The sequence below is a fragment of the Equus przewalskii genome, chromosome 1 (genome assembly GCF_037783145.1).
Source record: "Equus przewalskii isolate Varuska chromosome 1, EquPr2, whole genome shotgun sequence".
Taxonomy (NCBI): Eukaryota; Metazoa; Chordata; class Mammalia; order Perissodactyla; family Equidae; genus Equus; species Equus przewalskii.
The window spans coordinates 26,232,690-26,250,518 of record NC_091831.1 but is presented as its reverse complement, the minus strand read 5'-3'; the positions used below and the strand labels follow the sequence as shown (position 1 = coordinate 26,250,518).

The 17,829-nt window shown below is 37.8% G+C and overlaps 1 protein-coding gene across 8 annotated transcripts in view; it reads right to left on the bottom strand.

The window, feature by feature from the left end:
• Positions 1 to 17,829, bottom strand: part of CFAP43 (cilia and flagella associated protein 43) — a 128,127-nt gene that overhangs the window by 3,461 nt on the left and 106,837 nt on the right. For all 8 annotated transcript variants that reach the window (XM_070605702.1, XM_070606086.1, XM_070605614.1 and 5 more), the window contains 7 exons: positions 16,118 to 16,237; positions 12,586 to 12,693; positions 10,830 to 10,916; positions 10,067 to 10,155; positions 8,240 to 8,453; positions 6,640 to 6,752; positions 5,519 to 5,678 (listed from right to left, as the gene is read on the bottom strand). In XM_070605702.1, the coding sequence (XP_070461803.1) occupies positions 5,519 to 5,678; positions 6,640 to 6,752; positions 8,240 to 8,453; positions 10,067 to 10,155; positions 10,830 to 10,916; positions 12,586 to 12,693; positions 16,118 to 16,237 (891 nt within the window). The remainder of the gene's footprint in view (positions 1 to 5,518; positions 5,679 to 6,639; positions 6,753 to 8,239; positions 8,454 to 10,066; positions 10,156 to 10,829; positions 10,917 to 12,585; positions 12,694 to 16,117; positions 16,238 to 17,829) is intronic.

Below are 17,829 nucleotides of genomic sequence, written 5' to 3'. Positions count from 1 at the left end.
ATATATTAAAAAATTACTTCTTGGGCAAAATCTGATCACTGTGAAGCATGATAGTCACTAAAGAGAAGGGATTATCAGATACATTTGAATGGCATAGTCTATTTACTTTATTTGTCAATGATTAGACAAGAACTCCTTTTGTCATCACCAATCTACCAGCTATACATTTGCACCCCTGCTCTCTGCCCTGCTTCTGATGCTATAGATAAAGGATTGTAGTTTAATGGAGCTAGGCATGACTATATATGGTTGGTATGGGGAAAAGCAAAAAATTGGGTTAAATATGATATTTAAACAACTAGATGTTTTGCACTTCACTTCAAATTGCCTACATGAAGTTCAGGAATATTTTTATGAAGTTGTTCTCCCAGATTGCTAATAGTGAAACTACCATGTCTCTAAAATAAATTTGTACAAGAGTTCCATCAGTTAACATTTTATATTTTTCCTCTCTTCTCCTTCAAAAATTTAGCTTTGGGGCTGGCCCCGTGGCATAGTGGTTAAGTTTGGCATGCTCCACTTTGGTGGCCTGGGTTTGCAGGATCTGATCCTGGGGGCAGACCTATACCACTCGTCAGTCATGCTATGGCAGTGACCCACATACAAAATAGAGGAAGATTGGCACGGATCTTAGTTCAGGGCTAATCTTCCTCATGCAAAAGAAGAAGAATATTGGCAACAGATGTTAGCTTAGGGTGACTCTTCCTCAGCAAAAAGCAAAACAAAACAACTTAACTTTTTGAAGTTCATGCCACTATGCTGTACCACCTGCTACTCTTTTTAAAAATTATTTTCATCTTCTGATCACTGCTTGCCCTGTCAATGCCTTGAATTTCCCATTTTCAATGATCTTTCCTCCATCTCAGCTCCCAGATCACACCCTTGATTTTGTCATTACCAGCTCCAAAATCTTAAGTTCAAGCATTTCTCTAGAGGAGTGTTTCTCAAATGGGGTAAATATTGCCCTACTAGGGGAAATCAGACTAGGTTTCGAGACATTTTTGGCTGACCCAACTGGAGGGGGTTGTTGCTACTGGCATCTAGTGCACCTAGAGGGTAGAGGCCAGGGATGCTGCTAAAATTCACGTAGCAACATAGGACATCTCTCCACAACAAATAATCACCTGGCCCAAAATGTCAACAGTGCCAAGGCTGAGAAACACTGCTGGAGAGATAGCACATCTCCTCTCTGCTTTCCTTTCAGTCAACTTTCTTGTCAGATTTATTTATAGTCACGGTCTCTACCTCCTCACTTCAAATTATTTCTTCGACCATCACCAACTGAGCTCCTGCCCCACGCCTCCACTGAGACTGCTCTGGTAAAGTAATTGACATAGTGCATGAGTCTTGCCTCCTTGAGACTGTTTCTCTTACGGTTTCCAGGTTTCCTCCTTCTTCACTGGCAGCTCCTTTTCAGTCTCCTTACCTGACTCCTTCTCTGCTTGCTCTTCCATGGCTGGACTTTGGGTGTTGGCCCAAACTCCCTCTTCTATCTACCCACTTCCTGGGTTGTCTCAAGCAATCTCCTGGCTTAAATTATCTATACATAGATATCTATATGTGATAATCCTTAGTAGTTATCTACATGTGATCTATATATAGAACACTCCTAAATTTCTATCTCAGCCCTGAATTCTGACTGTCTGCTTGATATTTCCATTGGGATGTTTTATAGGCATCTCAAATTTAACAAAGGCCAAAACTCTTCATTCTTTGCCCTCCGTCAGAGCTACATCTCCCCAGTCTTTCTCATGTCAGTTAATGACACCATCATCTATTCAGTTGCTCAAAACTCAAGGAATTTATTCTTGATCCCTCTCTTTACCTTACCCTTCACATTCAATCCATCATCAAATCTGATAATGATTGTTGCTTCTACCATAACAAAAAAAAAAATGAAGGAGAATTTAAGACATTCTGAGACAAACAAAAGCTGAGGGAGCCCATCATTAGTAGGCCTGCTCTACAAGAAATGCTGAAGAAAGCCCTTCAATCTGAAATGAAAAGGCACTAGACAGTAACTCAAAGCCCTAAGAAGAAATTTTTTAAAAACTAAATAAAAAATGTAACTCCCTAGGTAAATATGAAAGTCAGTATTATTGTTTTTTGGTTTGTAAGCACTCTTTATTTTTTAATATGACTTAAAAGAAAAATGCATAAAACAATAATTATAAATCTATGTTAAAGGACATACAATGTATAAAGACGTAATTTGTGACAATAAAAACATAAAGGGGGAGGAACAGAGCTGTATAGGAGCAGAGTTTGTACACTATTGAAACTAAGTTGGTGTTAATTTGGACTAATTCATTATAAAATTAAGATGTCAATTGTAATCTCCAGGGTAATTACTAAGGAAACAACTAAAATTTATATGGAAAAGAAAAGAGAAGGTGATCAAAATGGTATTCTGCAAAAAATCAACTATATACAAAAGAAGGAAGTAACGGAGGAATTGAGGAACCAAAATCTATGATATACAGAAAACAAATATCAAAGTGGCAGAGGTAAGTCCTTCTTTACCAGTAATTTCTTTAAATGTAAACGGATTAAACTCTACAATTAAAAGGCAGAGATAGGCCCAATGGATTTAAAAAAATGATCCTATGATATTTGGTCTAGAAGCGATTCACTTTAGATTCAATGATGTATACAAGTAGCTTGAAAGTCAAAGGATGGAAAAATATCTTCCATGCAAATTGTAACCAAAAGACAGCTGGGGTAGCTATACTAATATCAGACAAAACAAACTTTAAGACAAAAATTGTTACAAGAGACAAAGAAGGCCATTATATGTTGATAAAAGGCCAATCCTTGGGACCAGCCCAGTGGAGCAGTGGTTAAGTGCACACCTTCCGCTTCTCAGTGGCCTGGGGTTCACGGGTTCAGATCCCGGGTGCAGACATGCCACCACTTGTCAAGCCATGCTATGGTAGGCGTCCCACATATAAAGTAGAGGAAGATGGGCACAGATGTTAGCTCAGGGCCAGTCTTCCTCAGCAAAAAGAGGAGGATTGGCAGTAGTTAGCTCAGGGCTAATCTTCCTCAAAAAAAAAAAAAAAGAAAGAAAAAGGCCAATCCTTCAAGAAGATGTAACAATTTTAAACATATATGCACCTAAAAATAGAGCTCCAAAATATATAAAGCTAAAATTGACAGATTTGAAGGAGAAATAGACAGTTCTATAATAATAATTGGAGACTTCAATATCCCACTTTCAATAATGGATAGGACAAGTATACAGAAAATCAATTAAAAAAAAGAGGATCTGGACAACACTATAAACTAATCCTATGAGACATATATAAGAACACACCCCAATAATCGCAGGATACATATTTTTTGCAAGTGCAAATGGAGCATTCTCAAGTATAGACCATGTGTTAGGCCATAAAATGAATCCTAATAAATTTAAGATGATTGAAGTCATACAAAGTATCTGTTCTGACCACAAGGGAATGAAACTAGAAATCAGTAACAGAAGAAAAACTGGAATATTCACAAATATGTGGAAATTAAACAACACATTGTTAAATAAGCAATGGGTCAAGGAAGAAATCACAAGGGATATTAGAAAATACTTTGAAATGAATGAAAGGGAAAACATACCAAAACTTATGGGATGCATCAAAAGCAGTGTTCAGACAGAAATTTGTAGCTATAAACACCTATATTAAAAAAGGAGGATGATCGCAAATCGATAATATAACTTTACATCTTATGGAATTAGAAAAAGAAGACCAAACAAACCCCACAGCCAGCAGCAGGAAGGAAATAGGAAGATTAGAACAAAGGTAAATTAAATAGAAAATAGGAAAACAATAGAGAAAAGAAGTGAAACCAAAATCTTTGAAATCAGAATCATTGGGAAAAAACAACAAAGTTGACAAACCTTTAGTTGTACCAAGAAAATAAGAGAGAAAAGACTCAATTGGCTAAAGTCAGAAATGAAGTCAGGAACATTACTACCAACCTTACAGAAATTAAAAGGATTACAAGAGAATATGATGAACAATTGTATACCAACAAATTAGATAGCCTAGATGAAATAGAAAAAAATCCGGGAAACACACAAACTGCAAAAACTGACTCGAAGTAATAGAAAATCTGGTAGACTTATAGTAAGTAAAGACATTTAATCAGATTTAAAAACCTCCCAACAACAAAAAAAGCTGAGGACCAAAACCTTCACTGGTGAAGACTACTAAATATTTTAAAAAGAATTAATAGCAATCTTTGTAAAACTCTTACAAAAAACTGAAGAGGAGGGAACACTTCCAAACTCATTTTACTAGACCAGCATTACCCTGATACCAAAGCCAGACAAAGAAAACACAAGAAAAGAAAATTACAGGCCAATATCGCTGATGAACATAGATGCAAAAATCCTCAACAAAATATTAGCAAACCAAACTCAATAGTTCATTAAAAGGATCAAACACACACACACACACACACACACACACACACACACACTCCTAAACATATGTTAAAACTGCTGAAAACCAAAGATAAGGAGAAAATCTCTAAGACAAACACATTACATTATGTGGAACAAAGACAAAAAAACATATAGTAGACATCCAGTCAGAAACTCTGTAAGCCAGAAGAAAATGAACACCTTTCAAGTGAAAAGATGGAGACAGACAGAGAACCTGCCAATCAAGGGGACCCAGCAAAACACCTTTCAACAAGGAAGGGGAATCAAAGACAATTTCAGACAAAGAAAAACTGAGAGAAGTCATTACAGGTCTACTTGCAATTCAGTTTAAAGAAGTTCTTTAAGCAGAAGGTATATGATAACAGACAGAAACTTCAATTTACACAAAGAAAGATCTCTTGAAAAGTGAAAATGGAAGGAACTAGAAAATATTTTTTTATTATTTTTCATCACTCTAAAAGACAGTTGACTCTCTAAAGCAAAAATAACACCACTGCGTTGTGGGTATAGAGCATTTGTAAAAGTACAATGTCTGGCAACATTAGCACGTAATCCCCAAACAGCACCAAATCCCCAAATATTCAGAAATTAAATAACACACTTCCAAATAACCCATGAGTCAAATAGAGAGTTACAAGGGACATTTAAAAATATTTTAAATGGAAGGAAAATGGAAACATAAAACATCAACATTTGCAGAATGCAGCTAAAATATATGTAGCCAAGAGGGAAATATATAACATTAAATGTTTATATTGGAAAACAGGCAAGGTGTGAAATCAATTATCTAAGTTTACCTAAGCTTATCATTAGGTGAGTAGATTAAGCCTAACAAAATGATGGCATATTAGAATGAACATTTAACTCTGTGGTCCCGAACTTCTTGTACTTCAGAATTATCTGGGTAGCTTTTAAAACATATGCACGCCTAGGGGTGGGGCCTAATGTACTGTCAGAGTTAGGAACCACTGATTTAACTGAATGAAAATGACTTATCATGGAAATGGGAGAATAGTGAAAAATAATTGGTACAGCAGGTGGTACTTTGGGTTTTTCTCCTTAAAAAATGATAATTACCCGAATCACAGAATTCAAGTCTTCAATTATGTTCTTGTTGATGAGAATTGCATCAGAATACTCCAACAATAACTGGAAATTCTCCAGTTCTACTTGTCCTTGTTTAAGGAGAATTTGGATTGTCAAATTCAGCTGGAATCTCACTTTCTCTTCCTGTAATCTAAATTGAAAAAGACATCAAAGTAAATAGTTGTAGGATATTTATACTACACATTTCACCCATTATCTGCGAATATAAAATTCAAACTTAATTTTCCTTAAGCTGAAGGTAAACATGCTAGAGATTAACATGGAAAATATTTTCCCAGTGATGAGCTTTCCTAGAGGGCTCTATGATACTTCCTCTTATTAATATGGAATTACACTTGGGCTGCTCAAAGAATGGTATGGAGAGAAATACATTCATAAAGTTTTACTTTATGATTAAGAAAAGATAAATATAATTTTGATTGCAAGTGGAAGAAAATAGAGATGCTACCAAATAAATCTATTAAAGTTCTGACTTTGTGTATTGACTTCTGATATTATATTAACAATGTTTGTCTGCTACTTATCAAATATATTCATATTCCTCCTTATAGCCTAGAGCTGAAAATGACGTATAATGATGAATTTGAGAACATCAGAGAAGTATTTATCAATGTGGCTATAAATATGGCCAAAAGTGAAGCAGGACTTAAAACAGTATCCCAATCACTCAGCAAAATACAACAAGCTCCCCTAAAGAGAAAGATATTAGCCGGTTAGGTGTCTATATGGACGTTTCTTGGATGTCTGCTTGATTTTCCACATTGTTTGTGTGGCTTGAGCCGAAAAGTCCTTACTAGCAGAAATAAATTCTACCTATGTATGTATTTTTATGTGGAAAGAACAGATTAAAAAATACTAAGATTTTTCCAAAACGTACCTATTTCTTATATAAAAGCAATGGAACATATAGGTTAGTTCCATTCTCATATAAAGTCTTATGTAACAAAATGCTCTTTTCCAAAGAGACGTTACAAAGCCCAACCGGATAGATAAGTTTTCGCCAGCTGGGAACTAGTGATTAGGAGCCCCTTGATAACACAACCTAATTTAGCCCTAGCTTAGACTTTGAATAAATGAAAGGTTCAAATTACAGGATGAGTTCATGGAAGACTTTTTCAATTTCGCGTTGCACCTTCTCATCATCCTCAGTTCTCCTCCGGACAAAAGCCACCATTTCCATTAAGCCAGCTGCTTTCTGCTTTACCTGAAGCAACCAAACCACACACATCTCAGAACATATGGAGCTTTAGAAATACAAGCAAACTAATTTTAAAAACTTTAGAAAACACACATCTTTTAACTTTGTTATGAAGCCCGTCTTTCTCAGAGATTAACAAAAATTTCTCTCTCTGCCATTACGTAATATATCTAAAACTCACATGGTACAGTCAACAAGTAATCGGAAAAGTATCAAATTTGCTTCTCACTGAAAATTCAATATGCAAGCAACTAGAATTTTTCTTATATTTTATTTTAAAATCTGTTCTCATCATCTCAGATAAAATTATAAAATCATAGATACTTTACCAAGAATATGCCAGCCCGATGCATGTGGCAGTGAATTTAGGGAATCTGGGGGAGGGGAGGCAGGGAATGGTCAAGAAGCAATAAGAGGAAGGACTCTCTTCCCAATTAAACACACTCTCAAATTGTTACCCTTTGCTATATTTAAAAAAATGTACTCTCAGAAACTGATATATAATGATGTACACTTGAAATTACACAGTTATAAACCAATATGACCTCAATAAAATAATTTCAAAAATGTATTCTGGGGCCGGCCCAGTGGTGCTGTGGTTAAGTTCACACGTTCCGCTTCAGTGGCCCAGGGTTCGGATCCCCAGTGTGGACCTATGCACTGCTTATTAAGCCATGCTGTCGCAGGTGTCCCACATATAAAGTAGAGGAAGATGGGCACGGATGTTAGCTCAGGGCCAGTCTTCCTCAGCAAAAAGAGGAGGATTGGCGGCAGATGTTACTTCAGGGCTGATCTTCGTCAAAAAAAAAAAAAAAAAGGAAAAAAATGTATTCTAGCGAAACTATAAAGCTGGTTCTGGTGAAATATATTCTAATCTATGCAAAAAAGAGATGAGTACTACTCAAGACCAGGGCAGAGAGAGGGGAAGTTGTGTCTACAATAGTGCTGTCCAAGAGAAATATCATGTGAGCCATAAATGCAAGCTGCATACGTAATTTTAAATTTTGTAGTAGCCATATTATAAGAAAGTGAAATGAAACAGGTGAAATTAATTTTACTAATATATTTTATTTATACAATATATCCCAAACATTGTCATTTCAACCTGTAATTTATATAAAAAATATTGAGACATTTTCCATTCTTTTTTTTCATACTAAGTCTTCTAAATCTGTGTGTATTTTCCACTTACAGCACATCTCAATTAGGACTGGTCACATTTATTTCAAGTAAGCAATAACCACATGTGGTTAGTGGCCACCATTTTGGACAGTGTGGGTCTGCAAGTACAGGCCTCTACTGAGCCCTCAATAGCACTAAGGTTAATGTTTTGTTTCATCATCATTATTACTATTACTGACTACTACTCTAGCAGGAAAACCTAAATAATTAGCTTTTCTGGAAACACTGACCACCATAAACTATATACTTGATATTAGTATATACTTGATAAATGAAATTGAGATAAAATAAAATAAAATGTTATTATATACTTTCTGTTCATTTTCCACTTTCACTCTTCTGGTCATGCAGAAATGTTCCCAGACCGAGGGGTCCAATCCTTCTGGCATGTTATTAATATTGTCCAAATCATCCATGGCTTTCATTAACTGGGCAAAGGCATCTTTATTCGATTTCCCAGATTCCGGTCGCTCTCCAAAAGGCACAATACCGGCCGTTTCTGAGTGCATTTTCGGTTTGTGAATCCTGGTATCACCAATAAAAGCCCATTAGTCTTCCACATTCTCACACAAAAAACTCAACGTTAAATAACACAACCCTTAGCGTGAGTGTGACATTGCATGACACTTTCCTTTGGCACTTGGGGGCTGCTGAGTGGATTATTCCAAAGAGAAAAGCGCCCACTTTGACCTCCTTTCATACTCTCTGGACGCCCACCCGGGACCTTGTCTGGACTATAGACGTTCCTAACTGTTGTCGGCTCTGGCAGCTTCACCCGTACTGGAAAACGTCTCCCTTCTGCGGGTTTTAAGCAGGCAAGTAAACGCCGGAGACAAATGTGACTTTTCCCTGGTTCTGTGCCACATACCGCCTGCTGGTATCTTTTTTGCAGGTGGGTAGCCTGGAATATGTTCAGATACAGAGGGAACTGGAGAAGCACCTGTTTTATCTACATTAATAGAGTCATTTTGTGTCCTTGGGCTGTGGCTGGGAAGGAAGAAGAACACGAGGATTTGTGTGAGACACTCGCTGTCAAGGTGCTTTACAATACACGGTGACGTCACTGCCAGCCTCTTTCTCTAGATGGGGCAGTGAGGCTCCAGAGAAGCTGTTGGCCCCAGGTCACAGGCCTGATAGATAGTGTTGTTAGGATTTAACACTAATTCTGTCGGCTATAAAGTTTATGCTCTTCCCACTGCTGCCTCCCACTATATGGGAGGTCTCGCTTCTTTCTTCACAAGGCTTATAATAACTCGTTCCTTTAAAAACAGAGGAACCAAGATATGAGGCATGTTTTAGTTTGACTTTCCCAGGTTATATGTGACCTGTCAAAGGTGAGAGAACGGGTTCGTATCTCAGACACAAATGAACCTATCCCTTTGTGACAAACTCCATGAGTTCTAGATTACATTTGGTTGAAAATTATAGAAATCTGAATTTATAAAAATTTGGAAGTCTGTGAAATGTAATTCTAATGCTACTCTCAGTATAAAAATCAGATATTTTGGAACTCTTTTGATAATGGTTATTTTCAATCATTTCAAACCTTGCCTTGAACAGTCACAGCAGGTGCTCCAAGGAAAGGGGACTTGTGGTCAAAGAAATGTGGAAAATACTGCTTACTCTATATTCTCTACTTGGACATCCAAAGGCCAAAAACAAGTTGTGAGAAGTTCTTTAGTAAAGAGAACTGTTTAACCTTTTTTCCTTTTAAATTCAGTATTTTCCCAAACTTATTTTGTCCTATAAGCCTTTTATGTGTAATTCTAATTCATATCTCAGGGGACTCATATTTGCTCATATCTTGGGCAAAATTATTTATAGGTCTGTATGCCGTCTGACTTCAGAGAATCTACTTTCATTTATAACACAGAACCTGTAGAAGCACCGTGCTTACCTAGATACTTAAGTATTTTTAAATAATGAAAAGAAATCATTATTCTTCATTGCCTACCTTAAGATGTAAGAATAATCTAAAAAAAACCCTGCGTTATATTAAGACACTTGAACATTTTCAGGTAAAAGATATTTCACTGAATATTTACATCTAATTGAAAGGAAAATCTGAATTCTGATAACACTCCTCTTCATTTACAAACATTTTTTACAAGAAACGTGATAGCAAAGGAGAAACAAACCTGGGTCGGCGTTTAAAAAGTTTGTAGAGTATGTCCACCTGATGACTGGGGATTTCAGAAAATTCCTTTCTAAAGCTGCGATCCAGAACCTAAGGACAGACAGATCATTGTCAGGATTGTAACCTTTTTCAGAAAACTTTTATTTGTTGACAATACTCTTCAAAATATAGAGTTGTATCACTTTGATTTTTAAAAATCCATGAAAACTTGGTTTATAAGGTAGACTTGTTAGATGGTGTCCACTCACTGTGCATAGACTAGAAAGCACCTCAGGGAATTAAAAATATTGTTTAATGTACGAGGTTTTAGAAATCACCCAGAACTGAAGCTGCACAAAATATTTGCCTATAAAACATGAAAAGTACTCTAATCTATTCTACTCTATTTCATTCCATTCAATTCTATTCTTCTTTATGCTTTTCTATCCGATTCTTTTCCATTGTTAAACAGCTGGTCATAGTCTACTAAATTGATTTCATGACCAACTAGTGGGACCTGCAACCCCATGTTTGCAAAGCCCAAAAGTCTAGATGATCTCTTTTTTGTACAAGAGGAAGTTTAAACCAAAGAAATTTACAAAAATTTATTTTACACAATGATTTTCAGAAATATACATGGCATAGAATGAAGTTCACTCATAACTAAGAATTATAGTAGGAGAAAAATCTATGAGGAAATTAAATTATATTCCCTTTAATCTTCCCCAAATCCAGGCAGCAGCAACTCTATTGCATTGGGGGAGGGGCAAGACAATGGCTCTCACTTTGTCTTCTGCCACTAAGTTGTCATAGTGTTCCTTGTACACATCGAGGTCTTCTTTAGATTTCCGGATGGCTTCTGAAGTCTGGCTCTGTAATATCAGGAATAGCTGATTGGAACTGGAGATTTTTCAGGATAGACAAAAATATTGGGGATACTAAAAAGAATGAGAAATTTCCTAGTACAAGATAAACGTGTCAGTGAAGTATCCGTTACAGGTAACATTTATAGAAGAAAGTAAGCCAATTGGAGACTTTGAAAGAACAAACTTCCAGTCACCTGTTCCTAAGTACCCCCGGCTCGGTATGTGAGTGTGTGAGTGACTATGAAGCACGCTACATCCTTGGCAGAGGGGCATAAATAATGAAATTGCACAGGCTCGGGAGTTGCATGGACCTGGTTTCTGAGAGCCTGAATCTATAAACAGACAGTGGCCAGACCCTACATAAAAATAGAATTCTGACCCCCAACCTGTGCAGCAGCCAGCCAGGAAGTTAAACCTCAACGTCTGCAGCAATGGGTCCCAAGCTGTCAGGGCTCGGTCAACAACTTTCAGCTTTCCTAACTTTCGCCACCATTTCCAACTTAGGACCAACCAGAGAAAGCCAAATATGCTCCCCAAACCAATCACTAAGGTTTCCCAGCTTTTAATTAACTTGCCCCTGCCTTTCCCAAGCCAATAACTTCCAATTAGGGGGCACCTGAAGCCCTGTCTTTTCATTATAAAGCTTTCCCATCCCCCTGCCTGCCTTGGAGTGTCAGCACAAGGGGTGGTGGCTGATTCCCTTATTATGCCAAGGTTCTGAATAGTCTGCTTATTTTCATTTGGATGGTCTTCACTCATTTCCACAGTTCCAGATCCTGCTATATTATGTAATAGTGGGTGACTTAGGTGTGTTACCAGTCTCTCTGAGATGCTCTCCTCATCAGTGAAAGAAATCCAGTACCTTGCAGGGTTGTTATGAGCAGGGATATATTTAGAAGGTGCTGTCCATATGCTGTTTAACAGACTCTTAGCAAAAAGTAAGTACATATGTCATATATGATACTCTAAATCATTCATTCCAAATGTCCTTTACTTACTTAATTAATTTATTTATTTAGGAAGATAGCCCTGAGCTAACTACTGCCAATCCTCCTCTTTTTGCTGAGGATGCCTGGCCCTGAGCTAACATCCGTGCCCACCAAATGTCCTTTATTAATACTACTAATAACAGCTGACATCTTTTGAAAAGCGTTATGTGACAAGCATTTTACATTCATTGTCTCTTTAATGAAACATCTATTCATGCTCCTATTCATTGGAGTTTCTCAGAACATGACAGCTTTTCATTCTCTAAGCTAACCCATTACTTACATTTTTAGTAAAACTCAGGGTGCCAAATAGTCCACAAAGAAAAATATTCCCTAGAGAAGAGCTTTCAAATAGCTTAAAAGGTTATATGTCCTGTCCAAGGTCCCGCAGCCAGTGAGTGGTTGAAAGTAGGTCCTTTCAACCACGAAGCCGTATGGCCTCATTTTATAAACCATATGCCATACGACTAAATGATTGCAGCTGCAGAATCACATAACTTATTAACAGATTGGCGTGGCTGCTTTCACCTGACCCTGGAGCAAAGTCCCAGGCAGGGAGCCAAGGAACGCACGCGGCTGAGAAGGAACATGGAAGGAAGGAAAGGTCTAGGCGTGGGAGCTCTCGTTAAACAAGGCGCACATCTGTCAGAAAATGCTTGTGCTCAGATATTGGGTGCTATCCTTACTTTCTCTTCCTGCTTCCTTGTAAGGTAGTTGTTCAGGAATGCTTCTCTGGAGGTTATTTCTTCATCCAACAGTAAAGAAAAAACAAGGTTATTTATTTTCAATTCCTCCTGTAGAAATATTTAAAAAGGGGGGGGAAATGATCAATACTCCTATGTGAGAAAGGATTTTCCATTCAGGGTCATAGACTTGGCACTCATCAAGCAAATTTATGTGGTACAAGGAAGAAACATTCTGCTTAAGAAAAAGGGAAGATAAGCTGTTGCAATAACTCCCCAGTTATTTCCTTTTTCATCATTTTATTGTAAGATAAAACATATATACAGAAAAATGCATCACACGAATGTATAGTTTAGTAAGTTATTAAAAGGCAAACACCCATGTAATTGCCACCCAGTTGAAGAAATAGAACTTTGCCACTGCCAGGTGCCCTTTCCACGTGTCCTCATGACAATCTCAACCCCAATAATAACCACTGTCCTGACTTTACTACTAATCACTTTCTTGTGTTTCTTTATGGTTTTATTACCAAAGTATGTATCTCTAGGCACTATAGTATAACTTGTCCATTTAAAAAATCATCACATTTTTTACATCTCTCATAATCCACAGGTTCCCTTCCATCCTTTTTGTCCTTCCCTTTTTTTTGTAGTTATCTGTAGTTTCACCCAGTTTGGGTTTTACTGACTGGGTACTTATGGTGAGTTCATCAGGGTCCTTCATCCCGTGTATGGGATGGCAGCTGGATCAGAGGCCTGATCAGACCCATGTTTGATCCTTTTGGCAAGACTAGAGGTGATACTGTGTTCTTTGGTCAGAAGACACATAATATCTGTTGTCTTTCTTTTTGTGATGTTCGCAGCTGTAGATGCTCAATGCCCAGGTCCACTAATCCATTGAGAGTTGCAAATGGTGATATTCTATTGCTATCATTCCTTTTTTGCTTATTAATTGAAATTCTTTTATAAAGAGATGCTTCTCCTTATCTGCTATTTGGTTAGCTAATGGTGCAGTTCATATAGGAAGGCAGAATAAATACTTCACGCTTTTTCTTTATCAGTTTTTAGATAATGAACTGATTGTTATCCTCTGAAGGTAACCAACTGGCATTTTTCTTTTTAAAAGATCACAAAAATTCATGAATTTAAACAAATGTGATGGGTTTCAGTTAATTACAATTATTATCATTGTTGAATCTTAAATTGTCACATTTAGGGGAGCTTTTTAAAGTTGGTTCCTTTTGATATTACCTAACAGTCTTTGATAATTTCCTCATTATCTTGTAGGAAAAGATGTCTTAAGGATATCTTTTGAAAATAACAGCTTTATTAAGATTTATTTTACAATCCATATAACTCACTCATTTAAAGCATATAATTCAATGGTTTTTAGTATATTCACAGAGTTGTGCAACCATCACCACAATTAATTTTAGAATGTTTTGTCACTTTGAAAAGAAGTCCTTTAGCATTCATTTCCCATTTCTCCCCACACCTCCCAGAGGCCTCCTCACCTCCGCCCCAAGGCAACCACTAATTAACTTACTGCCTCTCTGGATTTGCCTATTCTGGACATTTTATATAGATGGAATCATTCATTGTGTGGCCTTGGGTGTCTGGCTTCTTCACTTAGCATGTTTTCATGGTTCATCCACGTCGTAGCATGTATTAGTACTTTTTATTGCTGAATAATATTCCACTATATGGATAAATCATATTTTATTTCTCTACTCCCACTTGTTGGACATTTGGATTGTTTCTACTTTTTCGTCATTATGACTAATGCTGCTATTATGACTAATGTTGGGGCACTCATCCCCAACCTCCCCCCACCCAACTATCATACACATACATTTCCTCCCTGCTGGGCAAGGGATTATGTTCTGTCTATGGCCATGACTCCTGGGGAGCAGGCCCTCTCCCACGGCTATAGGTCTTGCTGGGTCCTGGTAACAGCTCCCTTCCTTTGCTTCTTTAACTCTAGAGATGATACTGGCTTTCCATTTTTTCTAGTCCCTGGGGTTTCACTGTTCCTTGCTGTTTCCCTTACCCTGCCCATACTCCAGTAAAACGTCCCTGCAGTAAACTCTCTTAATTGTAACCCTTTCAGTGTAACATTCCCTTTGGGACCCTGAGGATACGGACATCTTCCTGGAGGTCCCCTTAACCTCTCTCATCTTTTTTGGTTGATGTCCTTGCATCTTCCAATAGCTCCCTGAGAATGAGAGCATATAAATTTTTGAGACCTTGAATTTCTCAAAATATCATTATTCTCCTCTCATACTCATTTGATAGCTTGGCCAGCTAAAGAATGCAATGTTAGTAATAATTTTTCCTCAGAATTTAAAGGCTTCATTCCTAGGTCTTCTTGCATCTAGTTACTGCACGCTTCATTTATATTCTTACTACTGAATCAAATTAAGCTGGATTTTTCATCTGATCTTTTGGGGCATGTGGATTATTCATTCATTCAGCATACAGTATGAGCCAAGCCCTTTGCTAGTTTCTGGAGATACAGGGATGAACAAGACAGACTCAGTCCCTAGCCCCATGGAGCTTATAGTCTTGGGAGCATTAAAAAGTAATCTTACGTATATTAAAATGTAGTTGCAATAAGTGATAGAAAGTAAAAGAAAAGAGTACCTAATAGGAAGACCTAATCTTCCTATTCTGAGGAACTTGTTTTTAAGCTGGGACCTGACAGATGAGTGGATATAAGTCAGGAGGCAAGGAAATTGGCAGAGACTCTTAGTGGCAGAGTTGGGAGGAAGGAGGACACTGGTTTGTGCAAGGCAGCAGAGGAGGGGCCAGTTCAAACGGACTCCATCTTACCAACAAGATGTTTCTCAGAGGCGGGCCAACAGTTTGCAAGTCACGTAGCCAGAGCATGCGTAGAGGAGGAGCTCTCGACCTAAAAGGCCCTGGAACCAAAGATTCTCCCCCCAATGGAACCGAAGGACTGGGACATGACTGGAACCGGAAAGTCAGACTCTCATCAGAGGCGAGAGGTCTGTTGTCTAGGAAATCTGGTATTAAAGCCCTTTCCACACCTTACCTTACGTGTTTAGAACCTTACCATACATGTTTAGAACCTTACTGTACATGTTTAGAACCTTTCCGTCAATGTTGGAAGCCCTCCAATCAAAACCCGCCCCACCAGCACTTCTGTGTACCAGCCCCTTCTCCCTAACCTCTTAAATTTTCCCCCAAATCTTGAATCAGAGAGACAGATCTGAGAGCTTATGCCTCCTGTCTCCTTGCAGATCACTCTCGCAATAAAGGCTTTTCTTTTCTCAAAAGCTGATGCTGTAATAACTGGCTTTTTGTGTGCATCAGACAGGAGAACCCCATCTTCGTGCGGTGACAGGAGTGTGGCAAGTGAGGGGGAGAGTGGGACACATGAGGCTGGAGAGGGAACCTGGGCCAGTGTGGACAGGACCTCAGTGCCAGAACGGGTGTTGGTCTTTATCCTAAGAACAACGAGAGGCCCCTAGAGGATTCCGGAAAAGAAAAAGTCACTTAAGCTTTCCTTTACCTGGTTGACAACCATCTCTGCCTTCACTCTCCTTTCAAAGAGCCTTTTCAAATGTTCATCAAAATTCTGTGTGCTTTCTTGAATAGAGTTTTGAAGTTTCTTCATTTCTGCTTCTAATGACTGAAAGAAAGTCAATAGCAAAGTGAAGGTTTAGGAACATCAAATGCTCTTAGGAAGTGGTGTTTACATTTTGCCGCAAGGGAGGGGCAGGTGGAGGGCAGGCCCTGTGAGGTGTTCTGGGCCCCCTGCCCTCTCCAACCACAGATGTTCCACCTGGATCTACTTAATGTTTTGTGTCTCTAAGATTTTTGCTGAAAAAAGACTGCACTGGGAAAAAAAGAAGTTTAAAAATCACTGATCCTGGCTAATTATGCAGGAAGAAGTAGGCCTAGTAAAACAAATTGCAGCAAATCTTCCTAGAAAATTCTGACTCTCTATACAGGACAGAAATTTCCAGGCACAAAATTGGCTCTAAAAAAATCTTGGATTTTTTTTAAGCCATAAACACCTCTTCATGGAACTTTTAGATTTTAAGGAAATAAGAAGTGAGCATATACATATGTATGTATATTTACATATGTGTACTTTCTCTTGTTTTCTGTATGTTTTGTCCCTCCAAACAGTTCTACATTAGGGGAAAAAAGTCCCACCCCCTTTCTTTAAATTCCACCAGGACTTAGAGCTAAGCACACAGTAGATAAGTTGAAAGCTATAAATTTATATTTTTAAAGAGAACAATATCTGCAGATCAATCCTAGATATACTGTTACAAATGATTTTCTTTTTTTTTTTTTTTCGCTGAGGAAGATTCACCCTGAGCTAATATCTGTTGCCAATCTTCTTTGTGTATGTGAGCCACCGCCATAGCATGGCCACTGACAGATGACTGATGTAGGTCTGCGCCTGGGAAACGTACCTGGGCTGCTGAAGCAGAATGCCTGGAACTTAACCACTAGGCCACCAGGGCTAGCCCACAAATGATCTTGATCTTTCAAATATTTTGTAACTTTTAAATTCTGATATAACTTCAAATTTACAGAAAAGTTGCAGGAATAGGACAAAGAATCCCCATATGCTTTTTACCAGATTAATCAATTGTTAGTATTCTGCCCCACTTGCATTACCAGCTGCTCAATATCTCTTTCTTTCTCTCCTTATCTCTATCTTTTTCTCAACCATTTGAGAATAAGTTGTAGACACTTGAGTACAGGCCAGTTATTTTGTAGACTGTTACTCAGTTTAGGTCTGTTTGATGTTTTCTCACCCTGGGACCACATTATACACATCTAGTAGGATCACTATATAAATCATGTGTATTCTCAGTGCACCACATCAGGAGACACGATGCTGGTTTGTTTCATTATTGGTGATGTTAACTATGATCACTTGGTTAAGTAGCGTCTGCCAGTTTCTCTATTGTACAGTTACTATTTTTCCATTTGTAATTAATTAATTTGTGGGAAGATACTTTGAGACCATGTAAAAATCTTGTTCCTCATCAAACTTTTATCCACCAGTTTTAGCATCCATTGATAATTCTTAATTGAGTCAATTATTACTATGATGGTAATAATATCATTGTTATTTTAAATTTATTTTAAAAAACCAAGTTCTCTCTATGCTGGTTTCATAAAGGAAGAGACTGACTCTGGGAAGATGATGGAGAGAGAAGTTTAGCAAAATGTATAGAGGCATATGATGCAAGGAGAAAG